This window comes from Meleagris gallopavo, chromosome 16 (assembly GCF_000146605.3).
Source record: "Meleagris gallopavo isolate NT-WF06-2002-E0010 breed Aviagen turkey brand Nicholas breeding stock chromosome 16, Turkey_5.1, whole genome shotgun sequence".
NCBI lineage: Eukaryota > Metazoa > Chordata > Aves > Galliformes > Phasianidae > Meleagris > Meleagris gallopavo.
The window spans coordinates 609,874-626,520 of record NC_015026.2 but is presented as its reverse complement, the minus strand read 5'-3'; the positions used below and the strand labels follow the sequence as shown (position 1 = coordinate 626,520).

The window sequence follows — 16,647 nt, the reverse complement described above, 5'->3', positions numbered from 1 at the left end:
CCTCCTCCCTAAAATGCATTGCTAAAGAAGGAGGAAAGACTGGATTACTCCAAAAGCTGATTTTTCACCCTACACCACTGCCCCACTGGGGAGCAGAAGGAGGCACCCAGCAGGCTCAGCAAGCATCGGAAACTGCTCCAGGAATAGAAGGCAGGGGTGGAATTTTTATATTTATTTTAAACTAAGAAGCAAGAGCCAAGCCCAGCTCCACAGCACGGGGCTGCGGTTCAACAAGCACCTTCCAGGGGCAGATCTCATCAGCCAGGGCTGCTCTGGGCGAGGGGAGTTCACCCACACCTCTGGGATGCACCAGCATCGTGGTACCAACCTCAAGCCTTCCAATCTCTAACCCAGAAGCTGCAATACATTAAAACGTGCTTTTGCCTTGAACTTGCGAGTACCTGGAGTCTGCCCACACCTCACACACCACTCAGAGCACCCAGGGGTCACCCAGCCTTCCCAAGGCCGTGCTGGGAGGAGCAGGAAAGCCTCAGCAACAAAACCTAACCCCAAATGCAGTGGGTTATACTTACAGGCAGGCGAACTGGAGGCAGGGAAGGCGCACGCAGGCTGCCATGGCCCCTGGGTGGGAGCTGTGCTTGGGGCCAGGGAGCTCAGAACCTGCTTACAGCCCGACTTAACTGCTGCTGAGCTGAGCAGAGCAGCGTGCAGCCAGCTAATCCCATCGCCCTGATCTGCACACCTCCACAAGCCTGCACCCTTTCAGCCCCAGCACCCAGCAGCTTGCGTGTTCCCATGCTAGGCTTTTGGGGTGGGAAGGAAACCACAAAGAGCCCTTCGCTTCCGAAAAGCTCAAAGTACCTCCTAGAGCACCACGCCTGGATGCTTTCAGTCCCCCTGTGCTGACAGCTCTGGGGGTTTCAGTGCTGTTAGCAGGGTGAGGTGAGCTCCCCGTTAGCAGGGAGGTGTTCAAGGCCAGCTTGGATGGGGCCACGGGCAGCCTGGTCTAGTATTAGACACGGAAGCTGGTGGCCCTGCCTGCAGCAGTGGGGCCGGAGCTTCACGATCCTTCCCACCCAAGCCATCCTATGACTCCATGACCCCCCAAAGCAGCTCAGCCACACCCCCAAACCCGCTCTCCCCACACAGCTAGGAGTGCCCAGGCACAGCATCAGATAGCAGGGCAGGAGCCATCAGCTCACAGCGCTGTGCTCCGGGCGCAGGTTGGAAGCACGTTGTTACAGGAGGCGGCTGCACATCAAAGGGCACACACGTGTTTGGGAGAAACAAGAATACGGCGAGTTCCCCTCCTGGCTTCAAAATTACACGTTGCATTGCTGGCTTAAGTGATAGATTAAAAACTGCGGGTATTTCAGGTGTGTAGAGAACTTATTTTAGAAGTTAAAGATGCTAATGAGGGTACAGAAGTTCTCCCAAGGCAAGCTACAATTAGCTCAAAGAGATTGCCAGGCCGAGCTCCAAAACAGCCTACACACGGTGCAGCCTCATTATTATTCCTAAAGAAGAGCTATTTCGGTCCTGCGTGAAGTTACAAATGCTCAGAGCGCACCAACCAGTTCCAGCAAGACACAGCCAGCCCACTCAGTTTGGTCCTCAGCAGCATCTCCCCTGCTCCTCACCTGCCCCCCTTTGCCCCATTCTGCCCCACTGACCCCTGCTCCTGCTCCTCGATGGCATCTGTGAACTCTGAGTGCACGGTGGAGTCGATGGCGCTGTCGGTCTCCACCTCGTCGTGCATCTCGTGGTGCACCAGGGTGCTGGTGTCCTCATCTGTGAAGGTTTCACACTCGCTGTAGGTGCTCTCCGAGCCCATGTACGCACTGTCGGTCACCTCATTTGCCTGTGGCAGGACACGAGAGGAAAAAAGACACCTTGTAAGATGCTACAGCCACGTCGTTTCATTGTGGAGCAGGACAAAGTGGGCCCAGGGCAGCCCACTACCCCATACCCAGGGCTGCCCATCACCCACATCCAGTGCAGCCCAACATCTGTGCCCAGGGCAGCCTCCTACCCATACCCAGCAGCTGCCATCACTGTTTATTTCATCCACCCCATTTTTAAGAGGACACCATCTGAATTCCCTACCGGGACCCACCATGCCAAGCCACCAGGCCGCCCTGAAAGCACTTTTTTCCCACTACAGCCATACGGGGGTACTTTCCACCCCTCCGCAGAAACCTCTGTAAAACTCCATGCCAGCCTCTAGACTACTGTCCTGTCTCTTCAGGACACACTTTGGCTGTTTTGGGGGCAGGTCAGTTCCCCAAACACAGGAGGTGCTGCACCCAGATGTTCGGGAGCACGAGAGGGAACACACACTGCAGCAGAAGCTCTCCTTAGGGAGCCCATTTCCTGGCTTTTCAGGAATTTCCCCAGGTGGTATCAGGACCAATCAACTCTTTGTGTCTCTGGGGTTTTGGGAACGAGGGATCTGGCAATGCTGGTGCAGAGCTGCAGCTGTGCACTGCCACCCGGTGTCCTACAGCTGCAGGATGGATGGCAAAGGGAGGAACACGAGTTAAAAGCCACTGGGCCACCTGAGGTCTATGCAGGCAGATGGGAACTGCTGGCTGCCCCTCCTGCAAGGCCATGGGGTAACGCAGCAGCATTCCAGACGCTGGAACAAGCTCCTCTGCCATGTAGCACACACAGAAGCTTCTGGGGCTGTCTGCAAGCACTTGTAAGAAAATGGTGTATCTCAAAGCCTTGCATTACGTAGAGCTGGCAGCTGGAAGGAGCACACGGGCGCTGTGTTAGGGGAACAAACCCCACACAGCAGCTGCATGCTATGCACGGGGACAAGCCCTGCCCAGCCCTGCAGCGTCAGCATGAAGTGCCAGCACGGACTGACTACAGACAGCCCCCAGACACCGCCCTGAAGGTAAACATGACGTCAACCTGTGCAGAACCTGAGTCCAAAGTCACCGCCAGCAGAAGACAGGGCCGTTCCTGCAAGCTCCAGCAGAGCAGCATCCCCAGCAGGGATACAGAAAACCAACAGCAGACTGTAGAAGAGGCCAGGATTTGGCATAGGGGACGTGGGTATGTTGGGATGCTGATCTGGGGAAGTAAGGTCATCTCCAGCCCCTGCTGCTGGGCCAATCTCTGTGATGCTCCATGCAGGATGCAATGGGATCTGGCAGCTGCAGGGAGCACTCAGTGCCTGCATGCCCACCCGCTGCCCCAAGGCGTGCTGCTTTCTGCCTGCAGGGGGAAAGATGTAGTGCTGAACTGGGAATAACTTTGCTTGTGGCCTCCCAAGTCAAGTCTGTTGTTTAGAAAAAACAACCAAAAGAACAAGAAATGCACACAGTCTCAGATAGATCCTGGCTGCTCCCGTAACCACGGTGCCCCACACCAAGCAGTCGTTCCTCCCCTTCTAATCCTTTTTCTCTTTAACCTTATTAAAATCAAACCCGTGTAGTCAATGAGTTACGGGGCAGGTGAAACCTGAAACAAAGTTCTCCTCCCGAGCAGCAGCGTGGAGAACTTTGCTTTACAATGCATCACAGATTAAAGAACCAAACCTCCAGCAGAGATGCCAGCGGGAGATAGGCGAGCAGGGAGGCCGAGGCAAGGTCTGGCAGAATGCACCATAAAGCAAAGCAAAGCCAAACCAAACCCCTGTGCCCTGGGCAAAAGTGCAGCTGCAGATCTCAGAAAGCTCTTTTATGGCCCCAGAACAGCTGATCTGCGCACTGACCCTATAAATCCCACTGCCACCTCTCTCTTCCAGCCAAGCTCGCTTTGCTCTGAGCAGACAAAAAAACCAGAATGGCAACGCACCTATTCCAGGCATTTAATGGCACTTTCGGGTACAGAAGTGTCGTAGAAACACTGATTCAAAAAGCCCCTTTGTAAGGGGAAAGGAGCCCAGGATGCTGAGAGCCACCTGCAAGTGGTGAGCAGGGATGGGCCGTGCACCATAAACCACATCACCACCCCGACACACCTGGGAGGGCTGCAGACGTCATGATACCCTTACACAAGAGCTTCTCCTAAAGTCCTAAATTCCTAAATTCCTTTGCTTGCTGTATGGGATGTACGACAAAAGCACAAAGCACACGTGGAGCTTTAATCCGAGAGCAGCACATGCTTGGGCGTGCTTCTGTGCTTCCAAGTGATTGGGAAAAGGCACAAGAGGCTCCAGGGAGCGTTTGCTTTGCTGCTTTGGTCAGCGTTGGGCAGAAATCTTCACTCAAAGCACAACCAGAGCCTGGCTGTGGGACAGCTGTGTCCCAGCAATGCCATTGGCAGGGCTGGTCCAGCACTGCTGGCCTTGGCCACAGCGACAGGGAAATGGGAGGGGGGAGAGGAAAGGGAAGAACAACACTGCTTTCCCAACGCGTTTATCTGTGATTAACGGCTGCTCTGACCGTGCTCTGGATGGGGGGGTGGGAAGGGACCAAGGACACCCAGCACTGCCCCATCCATCCCAGGGCTGCAGGAGCCGGGCTGGGATCGCTGCCCCACGCAGAGCTGAGCGCAGTGGGGAAGGAGAACACCAAACTGACCCTAAGCTGCAATCCTGGCCCGGCGCTGGGGGCAGGTACCTCCCTGCTCAACACAAAGCGTGTTTAAGTTGGCTTCTACCCATGCAAAGGGGAGAGGGAAGCCAAGCTGTGCTTGCAGTCCCACCCTGAAACGCCCCGCGGCAGCAGGCAGGATCCCCTCCCCACCGAACAGCCCCGCAGAGGGGCTGCACCAGCAGAGCTTGCCCGTGGGGTTTGCCTCTTGCTGCTCATCCGGGCAATACCCACTTTGCAGAGAACCCAGAGACTCCTCATCCAGCTCAGGACAAAGCCAAGCCCCCACCTGGCCACAATACCAGCCCGACACAAGCACTACGGGTAAACAGGGCTGACCCACACCAAAACAAGAACACTCATCAGCAAAACCAGCCATCCCACACCGTGTGGCAGCCCGCAGTGCCCATACCTGCCGTCCTGCCCAGCCTGGAGCCAGGGACAGACCAAGCCATAATGTGCCTGCCCTGCAGCCCCAGCTCCCTCCTTCATGCCAGAGCCCAGCACTCACCTGCGGACACATCCCGCCCGGCTGGACCCAGCTCCTTCTGGCAGGGAGGAGGGAAGCAGGTCGGGAACAGAACGCCTTTTATTGCTGACCTCCAGCCCTGATAACACTGGGTGAGCTCAGCTCGCTCCCCGCTGTGTGGCCACCAAAATAAAAGCAAGCTGTGCTCCGGCCAGCCCCGCTCCAGGTGCACAGGCTGCTTGCTGTGTAAATTACTGCTGATTAGGAAGGTTATTTCCCGGGAGGACTGGCCTTGCTAGAGAGGCTCCCAGGACGTATCTCTCTCTGGGTGTTCCTGGTGAATAGTTAAATGTTAAATACAATCTCTTTCCTTATAGTGACAAACAGGGAAGCAAACAAAGCTTGTCTTGCTCACCAGGCAGGGACCAGAGGCGGTGACTCCAGGATGGGCACTGACATCACCCTCCAGCACAGGCTGTTCCCAGCAGGGCGCACGGTGTGGGACCCCCTGTTCCCAACACCCCACACAGAGGTCCTGCTCTGCTCCCAGCTCCGAGGAACTGACCCAAACTGCTCACATCAGGAGGGCCCTCCCACCTCACACCTCCCCCCCCCCAGCACAGTGCACGAGGCACAGAAGGTCTCCTCCTGCCCTCTCTACAGAAGCAAAACCTTTGCCCTCTCCCTCAGCCGTGCCTGCTGAGCACACAGGTTCCCTTCCATTCCCTTCACAACCCATGTTTCCCCATTTTCTCTGGGTTGCTGGTGCTCTCCCCAGGACACATCCTTCCTGGTGCACAGTGCCAAGGGGAAGCTCCTTGCCTGATAACCACTGACCTCCTGTGCTCTGCGCACAAGCAGCAAGGATTTCTTGCTTAAGGAGCACAGCAGCACAGGGATGGTTTAACCCACACTCTCCTCCTGGCTCTGCTGCTCCCCTGACTCCTGTTTGTGTTGCAGGACCCCGGGGAGCTTCTAGCAGAGCCCTGGCTCAGATTCACCCACATCACCACAATGAGGAACCACCACCACCTTCACTTTCTGAGCTCTCACCAAGGCTTTGTGACCCCACACTTCTCATCTGTGCTGCAGCCCAGCTCCCCCCACTCGGTCCTACAGCTGCACTTGCAGAGGGAGATAAAGCTGCAAGGTCCTCGCTTCCCAAACTCCTTCCACCTTATCATCCACAAAGCAAACATTCCCACCAGGATCTCATCCGACCACAGCAATTTCTCACTGTACGCCTCAATTCCAGCATCCTGCCTCAGAGCCACTCGTGGCAGATTTATCCATTTCCCTTTCTCTGAGCAGGACTGGGGGGCTGTGCAACACAGACATTTCCTTGCTCTTTTCAGGGCTCCACGTGCTCCCCAGGTCCAGGAGGGGATGGTGGGTCTGCAGCAGGTGGTGCAGCCACCCCACGTGTGCCAGGAGGAGCAGTGGTCGATGCACTGGGGACTCAATGCTGCACACACTGCAGTGGTGCAGCACACACTCAGCTGCAGCTTCTCCATCCCCGCCTCATGGTTTGGGTTTTGTGCATCTCCTGTCCTTTTCGCAGTCATCCTGGGCTGCTGGAGAAACTCAGCAACGTGAGTTTAAACTGCCTCACTGTGATTTCTGCCCTTCAAGAAGCATTAAACTCAGTTACTCCACGTGAGAAGAAATTACACCTTCAACAGAAGCAACAGTTTTCAGCTACGACAGGCTGTGCTGTGCCTCCAGCCAGGCAAGTTGGGGACAGCCGGGGTATCCCTTCCCAAAACCACCCTTAAGGCCTCACCAAGAGCTGCTCTCCCGCCCAGATCCGTTCCCACTGTGCCATATGAGCTGCTCCTACATCTGATGCATCCTTCCTCGCTGCTACAGTGGCTGCCCCAGCGACCGCCCAGCAGATGGCAACAGCCCTGCATGCACTGTGCTCACCCTGCACAGCCCTGTGCACACTGTGCACCTCCCTTCACCTTCTGCAATTCAGCTGCCCCCTTCTGAACATCTCACAAAGGTCCTCCCCGCATTCCCACGGCTGAAATTGGCGTTGCTGCTTTCTGCCATGCTCCTGGGCAGCCCTCCTGGAGCACAGCTATGCACTCACGCTGCCTCTCCTCCAGCCCACCAAAGTTTACAGGTCTCCATGCCCAATCCCAGAGGAACTGTGGCTGCACACCCCATTTTTGTGGTTTGCTTTCATTTTGGGAGAGTCCTTCTATTATTGTAGGGCTGGAGGAGAGTCAGCTTGCCTGATCTGCTCTGGCTGCTTCAGTGGGCTCAGCTACCCCAGGAGAGAGCCCCCGCTCTCTGGCAAAGCACAGCAGGCATCTAGCCCCTTTCCTCCTGCTGGGCGTTATAATGGAGTCCCTGCACCTCCAAAGTGAATGGCCCACATGACTCAGTGCTCTTCAAGCTCACACAACTCCCACCTATGCTTATTCAGCAGCAATGCTGCACCAGCACAGCCTGGGGGAACAACACAGGCGAGGATTCAGGTGCCTGGATGGACAGATTCCAAGCTCCCTCCAGGCTGCTTTGGGATGAACGATGCAGGCAGGGCAGCCAAATCACTGTGGTTATCATTAGGTGGCAGTTCCCAGCAGAAAAGCAGAGTTGTCCTGCAGCCATCACACCTCCACCACCGGCAGGGAGCAAAGCATCACCCAGGGCTGCAGAAGAAAAAGCTGAGATGATCACACGGATAACTGCATTGGGGTCCTTGTGTGAAGCACAGAGCTCAGACCTTGCCCCCGTCAAGAGGCTTTTATGCCCCTACAAGGAATGCAAGCATTGGTTCTCCTAGGATGAGAAGCCTCAAATTGCACCGATGAGGTTCAGGTTGGGTGTTAGGAAAAATTCCTTCTCAGAAAGAGCAGTGCTGATGTGGCACTGAGGGATGTGGGCAGTGGGCATGGTGGGGTACGCAGGGGTTGGACCTGGGGATCTGAGAGGTCTCCTCCAAGCTGAATGACTCTGTGGTTCTGCAGAGCTGTTGAGAAACCAGTGCTGGATGGATGCTGAGGGCTTTCCTTGCCGTTCAGCTCTCTGATGACAGCCACCAAAAGGGGATGGATGACTCACCAAGAAGAGCAACCTCATTAACAAAGAGAAGGCATTTTCATTTAGGCTGCTTAAAGCACTTGTTTACACTTGTTTGAACAAACATTTAGCAGAAATGCTCTCTGTCAAGGCCTCAGCAATTGCAAGAGCTGGGCACTCCCTGTCAATCTGCACAGTTAAGGGGAAGCAGAGCCAACACCCCCAGTACAATAATGTCATATAGCAGCAGCTTTCAGCTCCGTGTAGATGGGTACCCAACTCAGCTCAGCACCCCGGGACACAGCACAGCACACAGTGGGAGCTCAGTGAGATGAGAAGGAAGCACACACACCCCAAGATGCCCATTTATTTTTACGTATTTCTCCATCACGTTCCCATTTGCTCAATCCCTACGAAATTCTTGCAGTGTTCCAAACCACGTCTCCAAGACAACAAGGGTAACTCTTCCCCGGCACATTAAACAAAGGCACCAACAGAGCTCTATCTTTTGAAGATCAGCCTGAATTCAGTAAAAGAATCCGTTTCCATCTGTCTGGCAGGGATGTTCCAGGATTCATCACCTTTCTCTTCTGGGTTGGGGTGGCACGTGGGGCTCAGCAGCACCCTGTGCCAGGCTGGGTGCACACTGGGGGTCCCATTGGCTGTTGGGAACAGGGTGACCCAGTGACAGCTTGGGGCCACCCAAAGTGCCAGGCCTGTGCTTCTCACCAGTAAGGGGAAATGAGATGCCCAACACCCAGTGCATCACCAGGAAACTTGAAAGAATAGCTTCAGCTATTCAGTTATATGGCATCTAACAGCAAGGATGTGCATATTTACACACAAATGCAACAAGGGTTGGGAGGCCCTGCTGAAATCACTACTTGTATGGTAAAACCATACAACCGAGAGCACCAGAAGTCAAAATCCTGAAGACGAAAGCTCGAAGAAGGAAAAGCAGAAGGCAGCTATTCAGTGCTCACATGGGACAGCAGCACCTGCAGCACCTCCTTCTCTGGCTTGGAGGGCAGAGAGCAACAACTGGGGAAGCCAAGAAAGCAAAGCTGCAAACTCCATCCACAACAAACAGGTCGCCTAACAGCAGCTCCATTCTAACTGGAGACACTATTGCAACTTGCTCCTGTGCCCAGAAATACAGAAGGGAGAGGAGGGATGGAGACCACACCTTCAGCAAGAAGAAGAAAGCCTCAGCTGAGCATTTTCAGCCAACCCCAAGAACGAAGAGGAAATCTACATTTTGTCTTTGGTTCTACCTTCTGCTGTCTGTGCCCTGCAGCAGGCTTGAACTGCTTCAGCTCAAACCTGGGCTCACATGGTCCAACAACAGAAACCCCAGCGTGGAGCCAAACGCAGCAGCTGCAGGCGCCCATCCTGTCCCACCCCAAAGAGTATCTCCATCCTCCACCCCATGGCACTGCACCCTGGCACCCCACAGCTCAGACAACATCACACCGAGCTGATTTTTGCCCAAACACCAGCTTTAAACGCATCAAATTGGTGCAGGCTCTCTGGCCCATAGATGACAGAACTCATTTTCATCCACCCCTGAGCCCATTGCAGCAATCTCTGCCCTGCAACCCAACCCCCCGTGCACCACTCGTGCTGCACACACAGATATCCACGGTGCTCACACTTGCCTCAAATGTGACGAAGTCATCAAATTCATCAGGACAGGCCGGGGCTTCCTCCTCGGGGGTATATCCCATATCATACAGCTGGCTGTCAGGATCTGCAGAGGAAAATAAAAAAGATTCACCAAAAGGAAACGCGCTCCCTTAAAGGAAGGCATGATTAGGGAGGCATGGCAGAAGGATGAGAACTTCCTTTTGCACACGCTGGTGCCCTCAGCTTTTGGGAAAGATCTCTGTTTCCAGGCATCCCACCTCCAGAAGGTCGGAAAGTGACTGGGGTGCTGCTCCCACGTGGCCCCTTGCTGCTCCTATGGGGCCGAGGCACAGACCTGGCCCTACCCCACCATGCTTTCTGCTGCTTCTCCTGCTTTCTTCCCTATCTCTGCTTCCCGCATCCTCTTAATCTTCTCCCAGAAGGCTCCAATCCTGCTGTGGGCAGGGAACGCTGTTCGTTCTGTGTGTGACAGCCAACTACCATGGGAACAGTGGGGAGGGAAGGCAGGCTGCACCCAAGCTCTTGTCATGCCTGCTCCTCCCGTGCCCAGGCACAGCAGGAGCCGCCCTCGCAGGAGGACAGCAGAATGGGAGCTTTCAAAAAGGTGTCTTTAAACCCCCCTCCCCTCCTCCTCCTTCTCCTCTGCCCACCCCCAAACGCAGCTGGAGCTGTGCGGGTCAGCATTGCTCCGAGCCCTCTGACAGAGCAAAAAAGCACAAATTCCCTGTGCTCCCTCAAGCAACAGCTAATGCCCGATCCAGCACACGACCTACATTGCAGACTGGAAATACCAAATCAAGATCAGCTGCTGCAGTCCCAAAATAAATAGCAGGCTGGAACCCACACAGCTCGGAGCTGTGAGCACTGCAGCACCGTGCTCAGTGTCCATAAGCCTGGCTGGGCAGCCTTACGTTGAGCTCCCAGGGAAGCTCTGTGATCCCATGGGCTTAGGAGGGACAAGCTTCCTGCAGCCACTGGAGGCTGAGGATGGGAGGGGATGCAGCCAGAGCTGAGCCAAGTGCTGCAGGCATGGGGCAGCAGAGCCCTCCACTCACCTGCTGCTCACAATCACCCTCGCTGGTGCCATCAGCTGGGGCTGTGAGAAGGCAGTGCAGGGACTGACGTGAGCCCTGAGCCCAAGGATGTGGCTGCAAATCAAAGCCAGGAACAAGGCAGATCGCTTTTCCAGAAATGGGCACGCAGTGACTGCTCTGAACGAGCATGCTGCAGGGCTGTGGCTCCAGCAGATGAAAGATGCTCTTGTTTGCAGTCAGTCCCTGCGCTGGGCGAGGGCTGATCCCTGCTGCTGGGGCTCCTGAGCACGTTGCTGAGGGCTCTCTCTTATACATTTACCTACCTTTCCCTGGGCAGAGCACCGTGCAGCCTACACTTGAGATTCTTCCCATTAATCATCTGCTCTCTGTGCAGACATAAGAGCCACCTCGGTGGCAGCTCCCACTGGGGATGGGGACAGGCACCTGCTCACCAAGATGCCTTCTGCCCACTGCCAGGAGAGCTCACGGTGTGTCACACTGCCAGCACACAGCAGGGACAAACAGCCACCTCTCCTGGTGACTGAGGCCAGCAGCCCCAGCATGCCCCCCCAGGAGCCAGGGGTACCCTGGAGGAGGCAGAGCAGACGCAGGCTGATCCTTTCTGCTCATCCCTCCGTTGCTTTTTTTCCTCCCCCTCTAACTAGAGGCACGAAAACCTCCTGATTTCCTACAGGCACAGATAAAGTTATTTATTCAGCTCATTCCTTCCTGAGGGGCTTGTAAAGGGAGGATTTGCAATCAGGAGAAAGCTGCCAGCTCCCTTTGGAAGCAGAGGTAGAAAACGTGGGCACGCAGCTCACTGCCATCAGCTGCCTTCAGCACAGCTCTGCCCAAACCAGCACCGAGGAGCCCTTTGGCACAGGGTGAGCCCAAGGCTGGCTGCTCCATCTGGCTGCTCCGTGCACCAGCAGGGCTCATTTGCACGGCCAGCTCCATCACCAAGAGCAAGGGGACCCTTGGAGATGTCCCTTGCTGGTGGCACACCCGGGGGACAGCGCGTGATGCTCCCATCTCCCCCTGCTCCACTGGAAGAGCCAAAAGGAACAAAACAACAAACAACAAAGGTTGAATTTTCTGCTCAACCCATTCCCTCCCCCTCCTAAAAAGCCATATGGTGCTTTTTGTATAGGGTAGAGTTGCCATGGAGAGCTCGCCTGCGAGTCTCCCGGCTCAATAGGCTGCATTAAGCCTCCAAATTCCCATCCAAAGGAGCCCCAAACCCAAGAGCCCCTCACTGCTCTGCCAGGTGCAGGATGGCAGCAGTTCCACACCACGCAGCCCTGCCCCAGCAGCACACAGTGAGGGATGGCTGGGAGCACAAACCCCAGCAGCACTCTGCTCTCCTCCAAGCCCATGCCACATCCCTTCCCCACCGCCCACCCCCCCGCCACAAGCAGATGTGCACCTGCTATGTTCAGCCCTGATTTCCTTCAGCATCCTCCTTCCCTCCGAGGGCACACGTGGTGCAGCACACTTGGAGCTGCCTCCTTCCAACACAGGGAGGCAACGTCCCTTCCTCAGGACATCAGGACATGCCCATCCCAAAGGCTGCCCCTACACTTCAGTGCTACAGGTGCCTGTCCCATCACATCCCCAAATCCCAAAGCTGCAAACCAGGCTCCGGCAAACCCCTGCAGGGAGCTTTCAGCCCAACAGCCTTCCCGCAAAGAGGCAATATGCTACACATTACACCTTCCTCCCAAATTCATTGCACTGATTTATTAGACTGGAATACATGAGCAGGGCACCAGGCACCTAGATAAAGCTTTACTTAAATTACTGTGGCAAGACAGCAATGCTGATGCAGAACATACAGAAGGTACTGCTGGAACCAACAAGACCGGGCATAGTTACATCACCCAGTGAAGCTAAGGTGAAATTGGGAGGGGAAAAAAGCGATTTTATCAATGATGAGACCTCCGCAGCATCGCTCTGACACCTATTCCTACCCCTGAAGTTCCCCACTGCCCAGCATGGGACCATTCAAACCCCACCAAAGATCACATCCCAGGCAGATAGCACTGAGCACAGCCCGGAGGTGGGAGCTTCTGGCTTTGTACTGTTGCAGGTCCAGCCACAGTGCTCCCTTTTCCCCTCCACATCCAATTTCCTGCTTTCCTGAGTGCTGTCCCAGGCTCTGCATGGGGCTGCGTTTGTGCTGAGCTCACAGAGCAGCCAGAAATGCTCTCTCCATCGTCTCGGTGCTCCTCAGAAGGGCTGGGAGCTGTGATGGGCTTTTCAGGAAACGCAGCACAGCGCGGAGCTGCAGGAAAAGAAGGCACGGGGTGCAGAGGGCTCCTGAAATAGATTCCAAAAACTGCTTTCAAAAGACAGCGTTTTGGTGAAAAGGCACCTTGAGCAAAGAGCTGTAGTGCCACACGGGTCAGAAACAGAGCCAGTTTTATCGGCTCCGTGTAGGAATGACCTAGAAAAACAGAGCCTTTCAGAAGTATTTAAGTCATCTGCCAACACATACTGCTGCAAGCCACAGAGCCACAAACTCAGAGCGATCCCAACAGTCTGGATTACGTGCAGCTAACAGACCTGAATTATTCAGCTCGGTAATAAAGCTGGCCAGCACAGACAGCAGGAAGGCAGCACGAAGCCACGGCTGGCTGTAATAAAGAGAGCAACCACTGTCTCCACGGGCATGCTGCTTGGAAACAAGGCAAGTGTGAAACACGACAGTGCTCAGGAGATCTTGCGCCCAGTGCCAGTGGGGAAGGCAGCATGCCCTCCGCCTGGAAGCACCCAAGGCCAGGCTGGATGGGGCAGTGAGGGCTCTGGAGGTGGCCCTGACTACAGCAGGGGGTTGGAACGGGTTGGTCTTAAGGATCCCTTCCAACCCAAACTTGCCTGATTCAGGCAGCAGGCAATTTGAGGAACCTCATGTCTGCGCATGGTCTCATGTGCAGAATAAAAGTAAAGAACACACCGCCCCAGGAGCCCAAATGTGCCCCAAAAGCAAGCTGTCTTCTGCCTCCTCGCTGCCAGCCTTGTGCCAGGGCACAGCGCTGTCCCACCACAGACCCCCAACCAGCCCCAGCTCAGAGCTCCTACCTGGAGCAACCAAACAACCCAGCTCAAATCAACCCGGCACCGTGCCTACAAACACCTGGAATACTGTGCTCCAAGCTAAGTATTAGGACAGTGCCTCTGAATCTAGGTAAGTTACAAAATCAGCAGTAAAAACTAAATATAGTGATCTATAAAACAGGCAGGCTTGAGCTCAGAGGACAGAAGAATGCAGCGTCCTGAGCAGAACTCAACCTGCATTTGTGGTGAACCGAGGGAAGAAAATGCATCACATGAGGAGACACACTGAGCTGTGCCTGAAGGGAGCACCCAGCCCACCTCACACCTCCGAGGCCAGCATGGTCGTGCTGCCAGGAGCTACCATGTCCACTGCAGCACGTCCCCTGCTGCTGGCCATGCCAGAGCAGTGTGCAGCTCCCAGCCTCCAAAATCCACTGGCATCACAGAATGGCCAGGGTTGGAAGGGACCTCAAGGATCATGAATCTCCAACCCCCCGCCACATGCAGGGCCACCAACCTCCACATTTAATACCAGCCCAGGTTGCCCAGGGCCCCATCCAACCTGGCCTTGAACACCTCCAGGGATGGACGGGGCATCCACAGCCTCTCTGGGCAGCTGTTCCAGCACCTCACCACTCTGTAAAGAACTTAATCATCCTTGGCTCTGTGTTCAAAGCATCTTAAAGCCAGCAGCTACACCTCAGAGTGGATCCAAGGGGCTGAGAGGTGGCAGCAGTGATGCTCTCCAGATCCCCCTGGCTCAACAGAAGTGTTCCTGCTGACTTCTATTGACTGCATGAACAAAACTAAGTCCAGAACAGCAGAAGTGGAGAAGAAATGTTTTTTTTTTTATCTCCTTGGCTCTCCAGGGCCAAGGAGATGATCTGATCATGGAGCAGCCATTTGCAGTGATAAACCAGAGGCAGCTCCACATTGCTGTGAAGCAGGTATCCCTCAGATTTTGTGTGTTGCCTGTTACACTCTGCTACAGCAAGTATTCCTCTGGCATACGCAGTGAAAACATTCATAAGGAAAGAATCCTGAAAATGGCAGGAGATTCCTGGGCAAATCTCACATCCTGCTGAGCCCAAGGGCTGCTCAGCCTTAACGGCAGCTTTACAGCAGCACTTCTGAGTAACTCCCTGCCATTCCCATGGCAGAGCTGCGAGGCCTCCGGACACAGCTTCTGCAACACTCCTGTGCTTCTCCCAGAAGTAGGTCACTGCACTGTGCTGCTTGCCAGGCTGGTTTTGGGAAGACACCCTCCCTGCTAAGGCACGGGGCAGGCCAGCTTCAGCTCTGATGCAACCCTCCTCTGAGCTGCCAAGGTACGGACACGAACAAGCCCGATTCTTGACGTCAATTAAGGGAAATGCAAGCCAGCAGTGCTCCCTGCAGCATGTCAGCCCTTGCAGAGCACATCGCTGCTCACGCCATCGCGGGGAGACCTGCATTTGGAGCTTGCAGAACCCCAGCCCTGCAAGGCGAGAGCCACACAGAGGTACCGTTTTCAAGCACAGTCCAAGCAGGTGCAGCTTTCCCCTTGTTTCTAGGGGGGTGATAAAGGGTTTGGCAACAGGCACCTGAGGAAGCATCCCCTTTGAAGCTGGCCCAGCAGCTGCACGTGTCGGGCAGCACTTGGGGCTCCTGGGAGCAGAAGCTGGCTCATAGGGACGTGCTCGGTGGTTTCCAAGCCAATCGTTGAAGCAGCACTGTTCCAAGAGAAAACCAAGCCCAGCTCTTCCAAGAAAGGCTCAGCTTCTTGCCCCCAGCAGAAGGGGTCACAGACTGCAAACACTTGGGCTCCACACTTAACAAGCACAGCAACTGCTTGGAGCATCCCTCTGCGCCGCGAGGATGTGAAGTCTGATCTGCAACGAGCAGCACTACAAAGAGCAGCAGGAAGATTTCCCCCCTCTTAAATATGCATTTCAATACAGCATTTAAGTCTTCACTCCTTTCGGTGGCTGAATTAACAGCTACCCTCATAAACCCCTCATCCCAACAAGCAGCATACGGCAGAGCAGAGCAAGATGCAGAGACGCAATCAGAGCAATTCCGACCTCATTCTTGCTCATGAATCAACCTTGATTTCCCATTCACGGCAGCCCCGGTGCCGTGAGTGACAGCCAAACACAAAGAGGCATCTGCTGTCCCTTCAGCCACCACGAGTTGTCTCCCTGACGGGAGGAACGGGTGGGATCGGTGGGAATGCACTGACTGCAGCAGTGCAGGGATAAAGAGATCAGCAGATCGCCGAAGTGCGAAGCGTTCCCAGCAGTGCCAGATGCTCTCCGAGTCATTCAGTGCACACGGGAGCCCTCCTTCCATCTGCTGAGCTTCGGTGAGGTCTCACCTATTAAAAAGCAAACACCTCGCATGGCAAACGGGGCGCAGGCAGCCCTGCTGACAGCAGCAGGCTCTGACGTTAGCAGCATCCCATTGCAAACGCTGCCATATTTATTGCTGCACAAACGCAGCCTCAGAAAATAACTGCTGGATTGGGAGGGAATGCACGCTTCAGCTTCTGGAATTATCCTTCTGCAAGGAAAGCTTTCATTTCGCAGAGCAGAAGCCATCTGCAATGCAGATCCTACAAAGAAAGGTGCTACACATGAAGCAGGCGGTGGCACACCTTGCCAGATGGGGCAGATACCTTCACCAGCGTGCTGCACAGCTGGGGCAGAGCCATGTCAGCAGGGCAGCTCCCAGCCCCACAGCTCCCAGCCCCACAGCTCCCAGGCAGCATCCCCCAACCAGTGCCCCACTCACTGCAGCCAGCGCTTCCCGCAGGCAGGAACTCCGTTACAGCTTCCAGGTTTGGGTGTTGGCTCCGCAGCTGGATTTTCCATCTTTCCAAATCCAAAGAGCTTTTAGCTCAATATTTTATTATTATTATTAT

At 55.0% G+C, this 16,647-nt stretch overlaps 1 protein-coding gene across 1 annotated transcript; it reads right to left on the bottom strand.

Moving 5' to 3' along the window:
- Positions 1-1,582: 1,582 nt before the first annotated feature.
- LOC104913349 (rab11 family-interacting protein 3-like) lies at positions 1,583-10,020 on the bottom strand. Its single transcript, XM_010719346.3, has 3 exons — positions 9,912-10,020; positions 9,666-9,757; positions 1,583-1,822 (listed from the first exon to the last, which is right to left on the bottom strand). The coding sequence occupies exons 2-3, from the start codon at positions 9,732-9,734 to the stop codon at positions 1,598-1,600; spliced, it is 294 nt and encodes a 97-aa protein (XP_010717648.1). The 5' UTR covers positions 9,735-9,757; positions 9,912-10,020; the 3' UTR covers positions 1,583-1,597.
- Between the last annotated feature and the right edge of the window lie 6,627 nt (positions 10,021-16,647).